The sequence below is a fragment of the Rhagoletis pomonella genome, unplaced genomic scaffold, assembly GCF_013731165.1.
Source record: "Rhagoletis pomonella isolate Grant_MI unplaced genomic scaffold, Rhpom_1.0 Rhpom_scaffold_00001, whole genome shotgun sequence".
NCBI classification, from domain to species: Eukaryota; Metazoa; Arthropoda; class Insecta; order Diptera; family Tephritidae; genus Rhagoletis; species Rhagoletis pomonella.
The window spans coordinates 52,646,425-52,663,777 of record NW_023458555.1 but is presented as its reverse complement, the minus strand read 5'-3'; the positions used below and the strand labels follow the sequence as shown (position 1 = coordinate 52,663,777).

At 35.5% G+C, this 17,353-nt stretch overlaps 1 protein-coding gene across 2 annotated transcripts in view; it reads right to left on the bottom strand.

Moving 5' to 3' along the window:
• Nucleotides 1-5,689: 5,689 nt before the first annotated feature.
• Nucleotides 5,690-17,353, bottom strand: part of LOC118746177 (fibroblast growth factor receptor homolog 1) — a 28,897-nt gene continuing 17,233 nt past the window's right edge. For both annotated transcript variants that reach the window (XM_036479982.1, XM_036479989.1), the window contains exon 2: nt 5,690-10,219. In XM_036479982.1, the coding sequence (XP_036335875.1) occupies nt 7,172-9,700 (2,529 nt within the window). In that variant the 5' untranslated portion in view covers nt 9,701-10,219 and the 3' untranslated portion in view covers nt 5,690-7,171. The remainder of the gene's footprint in view (nt 10,220-17,353) is intronic.

The following is a 17,353-nucleotide window of genomic DNA, read 5'->3' as shown; positions in this document are numbered from 1 at the left end:
TTAAAAAATCCCATTTTTTATTTTCTTTTCATCTTCATCATGTTTGAATAGTCGTCAAACTTTATGGAGTACGCTGTAAAAATTTGAGAATAGAAATTGGTCTTTCTGTAGAACTGTAGAAGTTACGAGTTTTTTCACACCTGCGTACATAAACTTTAGTATAAACCATGATAAAAAAATAGGAAGGTAGAACCGCTGAGAGGAATTTTTCGAATTCTTGACTTCAATTTAATTTTAAAATTTTACAAACAAACTCACACGCACATACTCATTTTCAATCTCAAACAACAACAACTTTGAGCAATTCCTTCTTTTTATTCTAAATTTTATATGATTTTAAAATGTTCGCAAACTTCAAACAAACGGTTTTACCTTACTATGTTTTTATCATGGTATAAACTACGCACATTTTGATACTTTAACTGATTTTCTCCGACAAATAGTTTATTAACTGCAAACAATTAAAAAAATATACTTCTCCGTGAGTTTAAAACTTCGGGAATTTTTTTCGAGATTTTCGAATATCATCTGGAAATAAAAAAATGGGACCCCATTTCGATAAAGGATGGAAAAAATATATTTAGGTTTAAATATTGTATGGAATGACCCATTTATACCAGGGCCAACAAATAATTAAACATTGCGTAGAATAATTGAAAATGAAAAAATTAGATACGCTCCCAAACCGCGTAGTACACTACATAGAATCTTTACAAAAAAAAGACAAGGTTGGGAAGGAACAACAAAGCAACGTAGTGTATCAAATAAATTGCAAATTCAAATGAGACGAAAAGTGCAATAAATGCTACATTGACACTACGAAAAGAGCGCTAAGCATAAGAATTCACGAGCACAAAATGGACGCAAAAAACAGAAGGATGACAACAGCCAGCGCTGCCGAAAGTTGTCGCTGCAAGTTCGTCAATTTACCCCAAAAATCGTCATTTCGGTAAAAAAAAAAAAGTCAAGATTTTGTTTATTATACTTTTTTTAACAATAAATATAACTAACAAAATAAATTCAATAAATATGACCACACAAAACATAACCATGGGTTAATAAAAATGAATTTGTAATTGTTAACGACAATTTAAATTACAATTCGAGGATTCCCTTAAACGCGAAGAGTGCAAAACTCTAAAACCTCGAAACTTTTCGAGGCTCTTTTGGGAATGCGCCCTTTTGCAGCCTCGAAAACAATGGCGAAATTCAGAAATTTGACTAAACTGTCAGAGTTTCCTTGTGTAATAATAGTTCGTACTACCTGAAACAAATATAAAAGTAAAAATATAAACCAAAACGCCAAGACTGAAATTTAAGACGACTTTTCGAAGGCATTTTCGTGATTAGATTTAGGGATGGGCGATGATGAGAAATCATCGATTTTTTCATCGATGATGACATCGGAAGGTCAACATCGATCATCGATTTTACTCAATATCGATATCATTCTCAAATACGGATTTGTTCTCGTACTTATCAAATGTGAGCAGTTCTGTTGGAAACGTTCGCGCAACTTTTTACATTATTTGTTCTCATGTATTATTTCCTCGAAATTATGTATAAGAGTTTCAGATTTGTTTAAAAACATTTTATTAAGAGACTTAAAATCAAATCAAATATTTTACTACCTACGCCTTTTTTATGAATGATTGTTTTACACATGTTCAGATATATTGTCACCTGAAATGCAACAGTGCAACCGTATGAACGAATATTTCGAATCATCGACACTTCGATTATGTGTGCATAGTATCGGTGTGCCGATGTTCGACATAGTCCGCAATCGATTATAAAACATCGATATTTTACGTCTTATCATCGATAAAATCGAATATCGATGAATATTGGACATCCCTAATTAGATTGTCTACTCCACTGGTTTGAAGTTTTTGAAGATTTTGATCCAGTTTAAAAGTGTAATATTAGCATTTGTTAACTAATAGATACTCTTGTCGCTATTTTTATTACCTTCCTTTTTTTAGCACGCGATGTAACTATGTAATATTCTCAAGTTACGTACCTGAGGCCAGTACGAATGGAAATTATAATAGCGAGGTTTTAGTTTTTTAAACTATAATTTTATTCTGTCCATTTCAAAAAAATAGCGTCGGCAGCGTTGCGGCGAGCTTGAAAAAAGGTATCAGTTGCCAAGCAAAAAAGGATCAAAAAGTATCAAAAGACACAACGTCAAAATGACGACAAAATCGTAAATTCGGAAACGCTGACAACAGCCCAAGGCGAAGAATTTTTGAGCGTAATTTTTGCGTAACGTCATCTTGGTGCAATTGCGAGAGAGAAATGCAAAAACCCATAGGAAAATATGTACACAATGCGGAATAATATCTATGTATATTAAATGGTCCATTATTGCAGGAAATAACAAAAATATACAAAGTTTAATTAAATAGGAACACGTAGCAATGATTTTCGGCATGTAGTCCTTTAGTTAAGTACGATTTCTGCACATGCCGGATGTTGGAATAATGCTTGAAGTAGTTATTTGCCCACTGTTTTTGGGTTAGTAGGCGGAGGGGAATTAGGCGTGGGTCTTGATATGTACCCTACTAGCAAGAGCACAATTCACGCTTTGTAAATACCCTGCAGTGAAAAGCCAAACCAGTTAGAAAAAATACTAGTTCCATAACTAGTATGTGCCTACCAGTTCGACAATTTCGAAGAACTTAGGCGATCAGCGACATCTGCCTTTGAATTGCCAAAGCCAAAAATAAAACTCAATTAATTGCTTTTCTTACAAATGCCGGCTGTGTCGTCACGTGAAGACTACTGGTTCTGGTTCTGAAATCGCAGGTTCGAGGCCGCTTGGAGGTGGTTAAGATTTTAAAAGTTCAATAAATGTAAGTAAAAATAATTTATTCAATTTATAAATAAATAACAAATTTGAAAATCTAATTGCATTGCAAAAGAACATTTAGGAAGAAATGCTTGTGCTATAAAAACAAAGAAATTAAACAAAAATATTTTTTTTTATTAAATTTAAAAGTTACAATACACAGCCTAAACAAAAAAATAAATTTATAAAAAATAAAAATAAAATAAAAAATAGAAAATAAAAACACTTTCCCTGCACCAGGATTTGAGCCTGGGACCTCAGGCTTACCACGCGAGTGCTTTGCTCTGTCGGCCATTGTGACTGCTGGAGCGTCGCGAGCAAAAAGGCACACTTATGCTTTTCACGGGGCATAAATTGGCAGACTATCTCATCAACTGGTATGATGCTACTAGTATTTATACTAGTAGATGCTGATGCATAGCCTGACAATTGACATCTCGTAGGACATCGCAATGTTAAAAATACCAGTCGCTAACATTGAAAAAGGATAGAACGTGAACTAGTTGGGCTGAAACCCTAACCGGTAGAATTCTAGTTCACACCTAGTAGCTTTCCCTGCAGGGTATTTGCATTTGTACATGCCACTTTCTAGATTTGTTTCTGTACAAAGCAGATGCACGTACATACGAAATAGAAATGTTTATATTTTCATCTGAATCATCTGAGTTTAGTTTATTTCGTATTAAATAGTTAAATAAAGAGTGCGCATTTGATAGACATACGCAATTACATATGTATGGAAAAAGTCACATTTACAGATGCAAATACATGTCGTGTAAGAACGCCTTTAGAGTATGCATATGCCCTGAGAAACCACATTTGTTAAATGGAAATGAAGGTTCATCATTTATACTGGCATGTATACATAGCGGCAAGCTCATGCCACCAATGCCACCAACAGCGATGCCGTATGTACATATACAATTTCTACTGGGATTAGCATTTTGACACCGGAAATGTAAACTTGATAAGCAGTATTTTTGTGCAGAACACCTTTCTATTGTCAGAGGTATTCAAGATTTGAATTTATTAATAAATTAGTGACCGAAAATTATAAAATTACATTTTACAATAAAGTGTAGACCTTTTACTACAAGTGTATGTAACATTAACATTTGAAATGGTTGAAGTTTGCAACCTATTCGTTTGGCAGTCTCCCACACAAACTTATTGTTGTTTATTCAGTTTATTCAGTCTATGATTACAATCTTACATACTAGATAAAAATAAGACTATCGTAATTAAAACTAAATACTAAAGATTTAGATACACAAGCACTTATAAGAATAGATATAGATCGACTCTTTGAGATCTTGTTAAATTCTGTCAGAGCGTGGAAAATCGGATCAAAATGGTAATAGTTAGCTTTTGTAGCACGCAAGTAAAACGGCAGAGATGAGCGTAGAAATCTGTGAGGCACATTAAAGGATATCTTCTCCCTACAAACGAAAATAATTTACATAAACAGCTGATAATGATGCAATTAGTTATGTTCAGAATTACCTTTTCGTTTTTATTTAAGATGTGTCCGATGGCAAGCTATGGACATACATTTACTCTGCGATCACTTTGCTTCCTTTCCGGAAAATTTTGGTAGATTTTTAGCCAATGGTAGAAAATGTAATATAGCTAAAAATTAAGTGGTAAAGTTCGTGCACTGGTCGCTGGGTCGAATCCCAGGGAATTCGATGAAGAAGTCTGATGAGGAGATGTGGCGATCTCACAAATTGCAGCTATAACTTCTACCATTTATAAAGCTATTGTGGCTTTTTCCACAATAATTTTTCATACAAAACGGCCTCTACCTCATTAAAGATTGTTTAATATGATTTGTTGGGCAAAAAAAATAAAAATTTATAAATGAAAAAGTTTATATATAGAAGTTTTTCCAATTTTCACAATATCGCAAATAGTCCACAGTTTGTTTTAATTGAGAAGTTGTAATAAATACCACCAGCAATATGATCCATTATTAAAAATTTATAGAAAATCACACAATTCCACAATGAGGTTTTCAGAAAGTATGAAAATCTATTAAAATATTTTTGAGTTCCAGTAAGAATGTAGAGCATAAAAAAACTTTTGAATCAGAGCTTTGCGGATATTTTTTATGTTGATAAATTACCCTCTTCTAAAAATGCTTAACTATTTTTTTTCAACCTAGCTTGTTCCACACGACACACTGTGCATCGATGTACCACTGCATGGTGCTGGCCTTTAGATACATAAATATTCATTTAATAATATTCACTAAAAAAATTTCGTAGAATTCTTACAAATTGCATATTTATTTCTTCGATTTAAATACATACATACATACTTAGGGCCGTTTTCTCATCTAACCTTTAGTTTACCGGCCACTTTATCGTCCCGATATACGAGTTTTCGTTTTCTCATCAGCGCATTAAATTCTCGAATCGATAAACTGTTGCTCACCCGATGCAACCTTTAAAATTTGTACCCAACTTTAAATTTTGGTTTGGTTTTGGTTCATGAGCCAGCTATATTAGATATTTCAACCAAAGGTTTTGGTTTTTTGCTAACAGTTGCTCTTGCTCTATATTTGCTTATGTTGCATTGCCAACCTTTGAAATTATATGACGAATGTAGTGAAGTTTCACTCTCGGAACTGTAGTGAAGTTTCACTCTACGAAATAACAAATTTATTTTTACCGGTAAGATAAGAAAATTAAAACACTTTAAAGTGAGGAACAATTTATCTGCCCTGTTAGTAAAGGCAACTTTACTGCTTACATTAGAAAATGGCCCTTATTATGAGGCGTAGCTGCGTGCGAATATACAAAAATACATGCATATGTTTATGTATACGAGTAAATACTTGAATTTGTATGTATGAAATTGGTATTTATGTACATACGTATGTAAATAGATATGTATATAGTACATATGCTTGGGATTTTTATGGACATTAAATAGCTATTGCTCAGTACAAAATCGTGGCTTACGATATGCTTATCAATATAATTTGATACATACGAATTATCAAATGGAAGAAGGAGAATATGTTATCCATAACATACTTTATAGGGGAAGGAGGAGTCCATGGATACGTTAATCACTATTTTTGTTGCACCAGTTTTTAGCACAGTTAGTCTTATGGAGTATGAGTATGTCCTTACATACCTTACAAATGAATAGAAATACATACATACATGAAATACAAATTTAATTGCCGGAGGATACAATGGTATTAGGTTTAAGACATACAAGTACAAAGATATTTGTAAATTATTTTGAGCTGCGGATTGCACAATTGGCCATTGTAGCCTGTTTCTTAACTAATTTTTGGTATTTTACCTTTGGTTTCTTCAATTTTCTCACTTAAGGCGATGCTACGCAGGCGATTATATGATCCCTGGTCACCAATTGTTGTTGCTCTCACTGCAAAACGAAAAAATTAAGAGCGAGCGAGAGAACTGAACGCATGAGTATTGGAGCATGGAGTATTTTTCATACCATTTCTCCTTTTAGTAGCAGAATGCTACATCTTTGCTGCAGATGTGTACAAAGTAGTACATACATATGTACATATGTAGAATAAACCTAATGATAGCAACTCTTGTTTTGTTTGCTTTTGACATGTTTTTATACACATACATACATATGCCATTTCTTATTTTTTTACGTCATATCATAACACATATCGCACTCTAAATAAAAAACCGGTACAACACAAAATTTGTCAAAATTTATTTTTTTTCCATAAAACGTCCGCGAACATTTTTTCTTCATCACTATCTTCTTTAACTGGAAAAATACTACTAAAACTTCTTAGTTTTGCTTGCGTCGATTGCGCAGCATCAACAGTTTTTTGCCTCTGCTGAACATTTAGGATTTTTTGAGTTGTGACGGTTTTTGATTTAGTGTGCGATATTTAAAATATAGTAAAATAATATACCAAAGAAATGCAACCGAGCTAAAGAAGTACGCTGGTCGTTTGACCCTCTGCAGAACATCATGTTGGGCAAAGAGAGTAAAAATGGAAAAAATTAGAGAAAAAGTTCCGTGACCGGGGATCATATGACCGTCTGCTTAACAGCGCCCTTAGAGATTTTATACTATTTGATATCTATTGTTACGTAATAACTAGAATATACATATGTAGTTACATAAGCCTTAACTGTTACACTTACAAGTAGTTTGAGCTCGCATAATGTCGAGTGTTTAAATACTTTCGTTAGCTAATTCTAAAGAGTGCGCGTGTGTGTGTGACAGCGCACGGATTTCGTAAACGCCATTGTGCTTCTATTTACATACAACCTTTGGATACACAGTCTCCGCACTACCACGTATAGTTCATTTGTAGTGATAGCGCAGAGATTCAACATCCGATTCTTCGTCGCTAGATGAGGGGGGCGTTTCCAGATTCGCCACGGCCACGTCCAGATAATCTTCATTTGCCAAGAGCAATTTGTCTAAGTTCTCGACGATCTCAGCAAAAGTGGGTCGCGCGCTGGCATCGAAATGCCAACACTGACGCATTAGCATATAAATGTTCAGTGAGCACTTAGGCGGTTTTTCCATACGCTGCCCTGACATCAGATAGCTGTAAAGCTCTTCGGCGGACATGATGGTGGGATATGGTTGTGCACCAAAAGTCATAATCTCCCAGAGCAGTATGCCATAAGACCAGACATCACTTTGCGAATCATAGAATTTGTCCTGCAGCGATTCTGGCGCCATCCATTTGATGGGCAAACGACCATTGGTATTCTTTCGATAGTAGTCGGTGTCCTGTATGTCGCGTGCCAAACCGAAGTCAGCAATCTTCATGACATAGTCATCGCTAACCAATACATTGCGCGCGGCCAAGTCGCGATGTATGCAACGCCGAGATGCCAAGTACTCCATGCCGCGCGCGATCTGGAAGGCGAACGAAATGAGATGCTTCTCGGTTAGAATGTGCTTTGGTAGCGGCAACTGATGCTGTTGATCGCCATAATCTTTCAGTGTGCCTGCAGATAGCGGCCTATTTTTGTTGAGGAAATCCTTTAGGTTACCATGTGGTGCGAACTCAACAATCACGTAAAGTGGGCCGTTTTGACTGCAACAGCCAAGCAAATTGATAATATTGATATGCTTACCGATGATTTTCATAACTTCCATTTCGCGCACTAAACTTGCAATATCATCATCGGTGTGTCCTTCTTTCACCATTTTAACGGCGACAATAGAGTTATTCACTTCGGCCATGACGACGCGGCCAAAAGCGCCTTCGCCCAGTGTAGCGCCTAGTATCAGCTGCGAGCGCGGTATTTCCCAGTTCGAATCCAGCGGGAACTCATACTCATTGAATGGTGCCGGCTCCGAGTTGGAGCTCTGCAACACGGTTGTGCGTTGTTTTTCGATTTTCACCACCGGCATTATCATGGTGTCCATCGAGCCGCTGGAATCGCCACTTGGCGGTTTATAAATTATCACTTTCTTTGTCCACTGATGCACTGTTTCAATGCGTTGTTTGAGTAGCTTTTCGTGTTTAACTTTGCGCAACACATATACGAAGAATGTGATGCAGACCAACCCCAGTAGCACCATGACGGCCACGACACCCCAAATCTCATATCCGTGCATAAATTTCGCTACAGCGCGTACACTCGGGTCTTGCACATGCAGGTAGGCTTTGCTGTAGGATTGGCCCAGGCCATTCATTTCGATGCAGGTGTACCAGCCTTCATTAATAGGTGTGACATTCGTAAAATTCAAAATGTCTATGTCTTCAGCGTGTTTCAAAAAGGTGTAATTCTTCGAGCATGCAGTCTTGTTGCATGGCGTGAAAGTCCACGTTTTCTTGCTGTAAAGGTCTGACAGAAAGACACATTCCATTTGGCCGCTTGCATTTAAGGGCAATGTTAGATTAGCTGGAGCTTTTAGTATGATTGGTTTGTGGTTGACGCGATCACTGATGATCAGCTTTGTTGCATGTTCAATGCAACCCAGGTAATTACACACCCTGCACTTGTATACGCCAGAGTCCTCAGGCACCAGATCCTCCATGTTGATAGCCCATTTTGACTTCTTAACGCGTCCCATATGACGGTTGATCTTTGTGTCATTGCGCGTCCACGTGATGTTTGGCTCTGGTTTACCAACAGCCGGGCATGTTAACTGTATATAACTGCCCGAAGGTTTTGAGTATATATTCGGAGGAGGCTTTGACGACTTGAAGCGTGGTGCGAAATCCGGGATTGACTTGCTACCGTTCCTCGCCTGACCGCCTCCATCTTCGCCGCCAATGCCGTCGATGTCGCCGTTTTCAGCTGCTGTCTCTGCATTAACATCCTGTTCGCTACGCTTCTGCACCTCGAATATACTATCGTCGTAATCGTTTAGCTCCTGTGAAGTGGGCTTCCGGGCAAACACCGGATCGAGCCGATTCAAAATACAAAACAAAAGAATACTGAAAGTGAATAGCTTAAAGAGTTCCGTAAATGCAGCCATTGCGGGTGTAGCTGCGCGTATGACTATTCCTGCGCGGCTACTGAACGCATATGTTCGTCTGCTGGTTGCTGTGGCAACTTCGCTGCGACGATGGCGTCTATTTTTGAAATTTATGTGACGATGCTGTGGTTTATGGCTCGTCTTGTCGGAGTCTATGACCGTGGCACCCGTACTTTGCCTCCAGCGGCAGCCCGAGTGGTTGTGGCTGTCTGTTGCTGTAGTCTTGTTGTGCACTGTACTCGTTGTTTTTGCAATGTTTGTAGGTGTGTCGCGTGTTGAATCCATTTTTAGTTGCACCCGCCTGTTTATTTTTGTAAATGCCTCGCAAGGGGTGCACGTTGACACATGTGTTGTGAATATGGTTTCGTCATTCGGCTGCTTTAGCATCTTGAGCGCGCGTTGTTAGTTCTTCGGATGACTTCTTGATTCACCGGAAATCCACTTTAGTTTCTTTTAATTTGAGACTTTCTATTTCTTCTTTTAATTTATTACTGCTTCTTTACCACTTAGAGAAGCTGTACTTGTTGTTGGGTGCTGTTCTACTTCTAGTTACTACAATTGTTGTTGCTGGCTTTGCATTTGCACGCACTTTTTTGGATTGGAAGCAACATGTGTTTTTCCCGTTTATCATTTGGTGTTCGACGTTTGATGTTTGATTACTTTGCGCCGCTGCGATGATCCACTGAGCGATTTCATGTGACAATCACCTTTGGAGCGGAAATATCTAAATGATGCAACCATACAACCGACGAAATATTGTTGCTACTTTGGTGTATTTTCAGGCTTGCGGTGGAGTCTCGCTGTTGTTACTGTTGATGGATTTACTTCTTTTATTTTTGACGCTTATCTGCGGTATTGCAGTTGTCAAATTGTTTGATGACAGAATTGTTGGCTTTTCAAAGGGCTCTGCAATATAAAAACAAAAACAGGAAACGAAATAATAAAACATTTTTAGAAGCTTACGATATTATATATTTTTCTCTGAAGATATCCTTAAAATGACCATATATTTGATACAAATTATCCTTCGTTGTAAAATTGTTTAGAAAATACTGATTTAATATTTTTCAATTTGCAAACATTAAACATTTTTATACCTTTCGTGAACATGAAATGGTATTAAAATTTGGCCCGATGTTTGGAAGTACCAGAAGAAGAGGAGATAGACCTATGAGAAATAAGTTAACATTGTTAAAAAAGCTAAAACAGTTCAAAGTTGATCTAAACACAAGACAAACAAGTTAATAGTACACTGTGTTGCATAATTATAAGACCGAAAAATATTACCGTTGATTTCAGACAATTTTTTTTATTGACAGTGTTGTTCAATTTCTCTCATATAAAACAAATCTAAGATAAATCCTTTGGTTCTTTTCCAGCACATCGAGAGTTATTTTTACTGATGACATGTACTTACATGTTAGAATTTTTAGCAGTGTGCATGAAAACCCTCAAATTCTTTAATTTAGAATAGAATTTTTATTTAAAAACCAATAGACGCTAGAAATGCACGGTACTGCTTAGAAAAATTATAGAAGTAATCTTCTCGAAAAAAGTTCGTAATGAAATTTTTTATTATTTTTTGGCAGTGTGGTACCTATACGTACCCAAATTGCTAATTAGATTTTTAAGGGGAAACCCAAACAATTTTTTAAGCAGATTTGCGCTCTAATTCAACGAACACACTTATTTTAATCCATCTTGCAAAATCTATTATCAAGATGGAAAATACCCGTACACAAATATTGCCAGTGATACACATATCTGGCAAACAGAATGACATAAGGTTGGCAATAGTTGAAAAATGACGACAAGGAGGACATTTTTGCTCAAAAGGAGGACAAACAAGGACACAATTTTTGAAGAGGGCGAATCACGTTTCAAGGGCACAATCCTCCTCAAAGGAAGACGGTTGGTCAGCTTAACTAACTGTATATCTCAAGACATCATTTGGTTATAGTTACATTATTTGGTTATAGTTACCAAATCATGTGTTGAGAGAAATATATTTAGTTGACGGTTTTTTCTGAGTGTAGTCACTCAGATTTTTGAGTTACCCGACTGAAAATTTGGAGAGTAGGTGTATTTTTACAATGTATTAATACTACTATAAGTAACTCTGAGAAGAGAGTTTAGTTAGGTCAACTAACTATGGTTCTTTCAACAAATGATTTCGTTGTAGTTACATTATTTGGTTATAGTTACCAAATCCTGTGTTAAGAGTAATATATTTAACGAACTCTTTTCTTAGTGACACGATAATAATAGTTTGGCGCTTACACAATATTCTAGTGTGTGGCCGAGCTTCTCCTCGTGCTTCTGGCGTGCGTCTTGATGATACCACATCAGAAGAAATACCCTGTTAGGTTTGTCATTGCCTTCTTCTTTTATTTTTTGATGTTAGTCTGAACCTGGCCACTACACCACAGCAGCCGCTGAGAAAAATTTCCAATGCATGGAGCGCGTACTACTATCGAAAAGTGGCCCAACCGACTTCGCTGCTGCTGGAAGGCAATTGGCGGTCATTTCAAATTTGATGTTGTACAATCTTTAGCGTTTGAGTTAAATGTACAACAAATAGAAAACAAACGTTAGAAAATAAGCGCTCATTTTCATTTTATTAGCCAAATACCATGTACCAAAACAATTGCTAGTACCAAATACATATCGCACATTTGCTGCAAGAGTGTCAAAGTGCAAAAAATTAAAAACTGGAGAAATACAGCTTTAAAGTTATGAATTTACATAAGTACACTCACCGTGTAAAAATTAATACATATTTTGTTTTAGTGAGCTACTGGTAATCGGTACAGCTACATAAGAAATTTTTAAACAACATATGTAGAAGAGCAAGTAGCAGTAATTTCTTCATACTTAATTTTTAACCGACTATCAAAAAAGGAGGAGGTTATCAGTTCGTCGGAATATTTTTTTTTTATGTTACCGCATAACTTTGGACCACGTCAACAGATTCTACCGATAATTATTTTTGCATCGGAAAGGTAGTGTCCCAGAGGTGGTCCCATACTAATCTGGTTAAGATCCGATCAGTGGATCATGAGATATATATATATATATATATTTTTTATATGAGAGTTGAAGTCGGTTTTTTTTTTTGCTAAAAATTACTTGTTTATTATGTATTTTTCGGATTATGACGCTCATACCGCAAATTTGCGATATGTGTATACTAGAGTATTTGATTATTCGGCTTTTTTCCACAACCAGTTTCCGAGTTATTCGAAAAATCACAATAAAAAAAAACGGTTCCCTGTTTTGAAATTAAGAAAAAACCTAATAAACCGTTTTTTACAGAGATTTCATAAAGTGAAAATGCCTATGTCGGTATGAAGACATGATTAAAAATTACCAAGAAACTATTAAAAATAAAGATAGCTTTTATTCAGAAAGGAGGAAAACAAAATAAGCTCAACGTTTGCTTTTAGATCACAAAAAAAAATTATGTTTGGTCTTATTTGAACATTAAATTATTGCAATTTGTGCAATGTGCTCTTGCCGCCGTAGCCGAGGCATCAGATGTACCAACTGCCGTTTGGAAGGCCCATGGTCCAACTTCCGGTCACAGCAACATAAAAAAAAGTTTTTTCAAACAGCGGTCGCTCCTTGGTGGACAATAAAACACCTCCGAGTGTACCGCTGCCATAAAAAAAGCTTCTTCGGAGTGGCAGTAAAAGTGAAGATCTCTCCAGATTTGTCACAACATCAAGAAAGAGAACACGATTTGGAGGAGAACCTCGGCCAAAAACGTAAAAAACATTCATTTATTGAAATCAAATGCGACATACTTATCCAAAAACAAGTAAGAAAGTCTAAGTTCGGGCGGAGCCGCTGTGTATAAATTTTGAGTAAATTAGCGTCCTTAAATTTTGAAATATTGAAGTTTCAAGCATTTCTGAAATTTGCCGTTATATGAAAAGTGGTCGTAATTTGAATCTGATTCCAATAATTTTCAACGTTTTGCTTCTATGGGGCAAGCACAATAATCATACCGAGTTTGGTACAAATTGGTAGAACGGTTACCGAGATACATATATGTGATCATAAGTGGGCGGTGCCACACCCATTTTCCAAAATTTTATCATAACCGTATTTCTTGGTAAAGAATTGTTGCAAGCATAAATTTTGAGTAAATTAGCTTTAATATTTATTGATGTATCGAAGATTTCGCATTTCTCCAAATTACGGTTATATGGGAGGTAGGCGTGGTTATTGTCCGATTTTAAAAATTTTCGGCCATTGGGTATGCTGTAGCAAGACTAACAACTGTGCCAAGTTTGGAAGAAATTTGTGCAGCGGTTACCAAGATATACCCATGTATCCATAAGTGGGCGTGGCTACGCCCATTTTCCAAAAATGTATAATATTCTTATTTTTCGTCTAAAAATTATTGTAAATATCAATTTTGAGTGAATAATCTTCAGTAGTTACTAAAATATCGCAGTTTTCGCATTTCGCATTCGCATTTTCAATCCAATCCGTCCTACGCCCGAAAGAAGTGCACGTACCAAGTTTCGTTAGGATATCTCAATTTTTACTCGAGTTATCGTGTGCACAGGCGGACGGACGGACAGACAGTCACCGCTTAATCGATTTCTCTTTTCATTCTGATCATTTATGTATACATTAGTCTATATCTATCTCGATTCGTTTTGCCTGTTACAAACAACCGTTATGTGAACAAAGTTATAATACCCTTGTGCACAAGTGCGCTCGGGTATAAAAACGGTGGAAATCGGTTTGGAAAAACCGAGTCAATTATCCTAGTGCATGTTTACTCGTAAAAATGAACTACAATCTGCTAAGTATTCACCATGTATTTCGGGTGGCGTCCTGTAGGCCCAAAAATCTATAATTCTAATAGGAATAGGTGATTCTATAGAATGATGAGGAGCAATATTTTCATTTATACATACATATATGTATGCATATTAGGCTGGGTCGATTTTGTATGGGGGAAAATAAAAGTCATTTGACCGCATTGTAATCGTAATATTATGATGTCTTAGGTCTAAGCCAATTGTTATTGGCCAAGAAAGATTAATTTAAAACTTATCTTTAGCCCGCGCAATTGAATCAAAGTGGATAAATGTTGAAAATGAAACTTTGGATTGAAATATCTATGGAATGCGTTATTGTTATGAACGGAACGATATATTATATTAAGGGCTATTAAATTTAGTACCTCACGTTCATTTATCATTTTTCAATAAGTCTATACGTTTTTACGATATTAAGATAAAACTTACAAAAACTATAATTTTCCCTTATGAATTTCCAATTCTTCATTACTTCAGCAAACAAGTGAAAAATACAAAAAAGTGAGACCAGATTTATTTCAAACGTTTTAATATTTTCGGATGTTTATATAATATTAAAATTACCATGGACTTGGTCTCGCCGATTTGGTCAGTCTTCAAGATCGTGGTGAATGAATATATTGTCAAAGAATAGGAATCGTTTGACAAGTTAATAGTAGTTTCAAGCATATAAGTATTTGCATACATTAACATAATACAATTAGGGTGAGAAACGCCCACTTCAAGTCTATTTATGCAGTATTGAAAATTAGTGCGGAATGGTTTCATTAGTCACCAGAGAAGCACATTTTTCGCGGTTTCTAAATTTGCCGTTGTATGAAAGTAGGGGACGTGCAATAAGTGTTTAGATATACATAAATATTTTAGTTAATTCCATTATGTGAAAAAGTGTCTGTAGGTAAACGCAATAGTCTTTAACATATCCTGGGAAATCCTTTTGAGAACTCTCCAATTGGACGATATTGCTTTGCATTCAGCTTTAACGAAAAAAGTCACTCGCACAGTTTTCTGTAATCCGGTTCTTTTATTTAAAGGTTATTTATACAATTGAAGAGAAATTTTTTTAGAAAAAAACTGGAAATCCACTTAAGTTTTTCGATATAACTTTGGTAAATGTTACTCGATCGGTACGTAATAATTAACAAATTTAATGCGAGACTTACTGTTACTGATTTATGATAATAATATGATGAAAATCGTTCAGATTATAAACCAATTATTTTAAAATAAAAAAAGTGTAAACAAAATATTTTGTCATTTTGCTGTATTTGCAATTTTTAAATTGTATGCATAAACATAAGTAAACTAATTAGAAGTTGTGCTGTGCAGTGTTTCCATACTCATTTGCATAAACAAAATTTTTCCACGATGATGGAAAATAATGGCTATTCTATTAGAGCTACCGAAATTGTTCCTAAATTTGCAAAAAATCGCAAACTATAGCCAATATTAAAAAGAGATTAGAATATTTGGAACTAGCGATCTAAATGCACGCCAGCAATATTAATGCTGTTCTTTACATCTTTTGACTATAGGCCAGTGCAATTACCAAGAGAACAATTAAAATTTTCTTGAAAATAAATAAGTTTGAGATTAACGGCAAGCTAAAGTGCTGCGAGAAATGACATTCGACTTTATCTTTTGCGTTAACGGACTCATTATCTAATAATATGCACAACCCTTTTTACTGGACCCAGAATTTTTAACAAGAATTGGTCTTATTCGACTGGTGTGCTGTGGGTCACTTGGCGGTCGATGCGCGGGCTCTTACAATTAAAATAAAAGACTAATATTTTGCAGGCTTGTTGTTCACTTCATGATACAATATATTTTCACTATTACCAAGGGATTTGAGAAAAATTAGATTTTCGACCCGCCCTAATGCATATACATGTGTCCATAAAATTATACTAGTTCCAAAATGAATGTATACACGTACGTACACGTAATGTACGTTCATATATGAAGGGACATTTTAAGTTTATTGCAAATTATGTTTTTAGCAAATTGAATAAAATTCAACCACACCAATAAGCTATCAAGATAAAAACAGAAGGGGAACCAACTTATGTACTTATTTTTGTATAAACACCCTGCAGAAAAAAATTATGAATTGATAAAAAATAAACTACTTGTAGTTAACTTTTTTTGCGGGATTTCTATAAAATATATAACTTGTGGTTAGCTACAAGAAGCTAACTCGAAAACAAGTGGACAAGTAATGCAGGAGTAAGGCTCGAGATTGTTTTCTTTAAACGCGTTTCTATTTAAATATCCTGCACTTCGCAAATACTTTTTCGAATTGAGTACAAATAAAAGGGAGATCGAAATTTCATATTATCATTTTGAAGTTATGCCTGACGGAGTTCGAATATGGGACCACCTACAGCAGAATATGGAAACAAATATGAAATGTAATAAAATAAATAAAGTAAATAAAAAATAAAATTAAAAAAAATGTTTTGTTTTTCAAATGATATTTTATGTCCAAAAGTAGTTAGTTACAAGTTAGTTGTATCAAATGCGGAGGTAACAACCCTTGACTACATCTAATGTAGAGGTAAACCACCCTTAACTATTTCGCGGTCATCGCCATAGAAATATAGTTAGCTTTCGTCAAAGACTATATACAGATGATAAGTGACTTTTAGCTCCTTCCTAATCAACATAAAGTTAGCTTACAGTTAGACACATTTCCTGCAGGGCAGAACACACTAACACATACACACATACATACTCAACACATATGTAAATGCATGCACTTGGTGTAGAATCTACTGTAGATTGAATTGTGTTTATAATGCAAAAACACAAAACAATTAAGGTAAATGAAAACAGCGAATAAGCATAAATGAGAGCACCAAATAAATGTGAAAAGCACAATCTATGTATTTAGACGTAGAGACGTAGTGTCGGGGCCAGGGGGATTGCGGAGAGGCGAAAGATCGCCCCTTCGCAATAAAGTAGACAGTACTTTTTCTATTTAATAATACTAATACAATAGCATTTAATACTATAACTTTTATAACTTTTTTATTCAGGTTAATGACAAAATAGCTTTTTATAAATATTTGAGATTATGAATTTTTGGGATTATGCATTTAAATATTGAGGCTCTACACACTAGTTTTCTCAGAAAACAACTAAAGCTCGAAAATATACTTTCTTTTAGACGAGACAACCGGTTTCGAGCTATGTACTA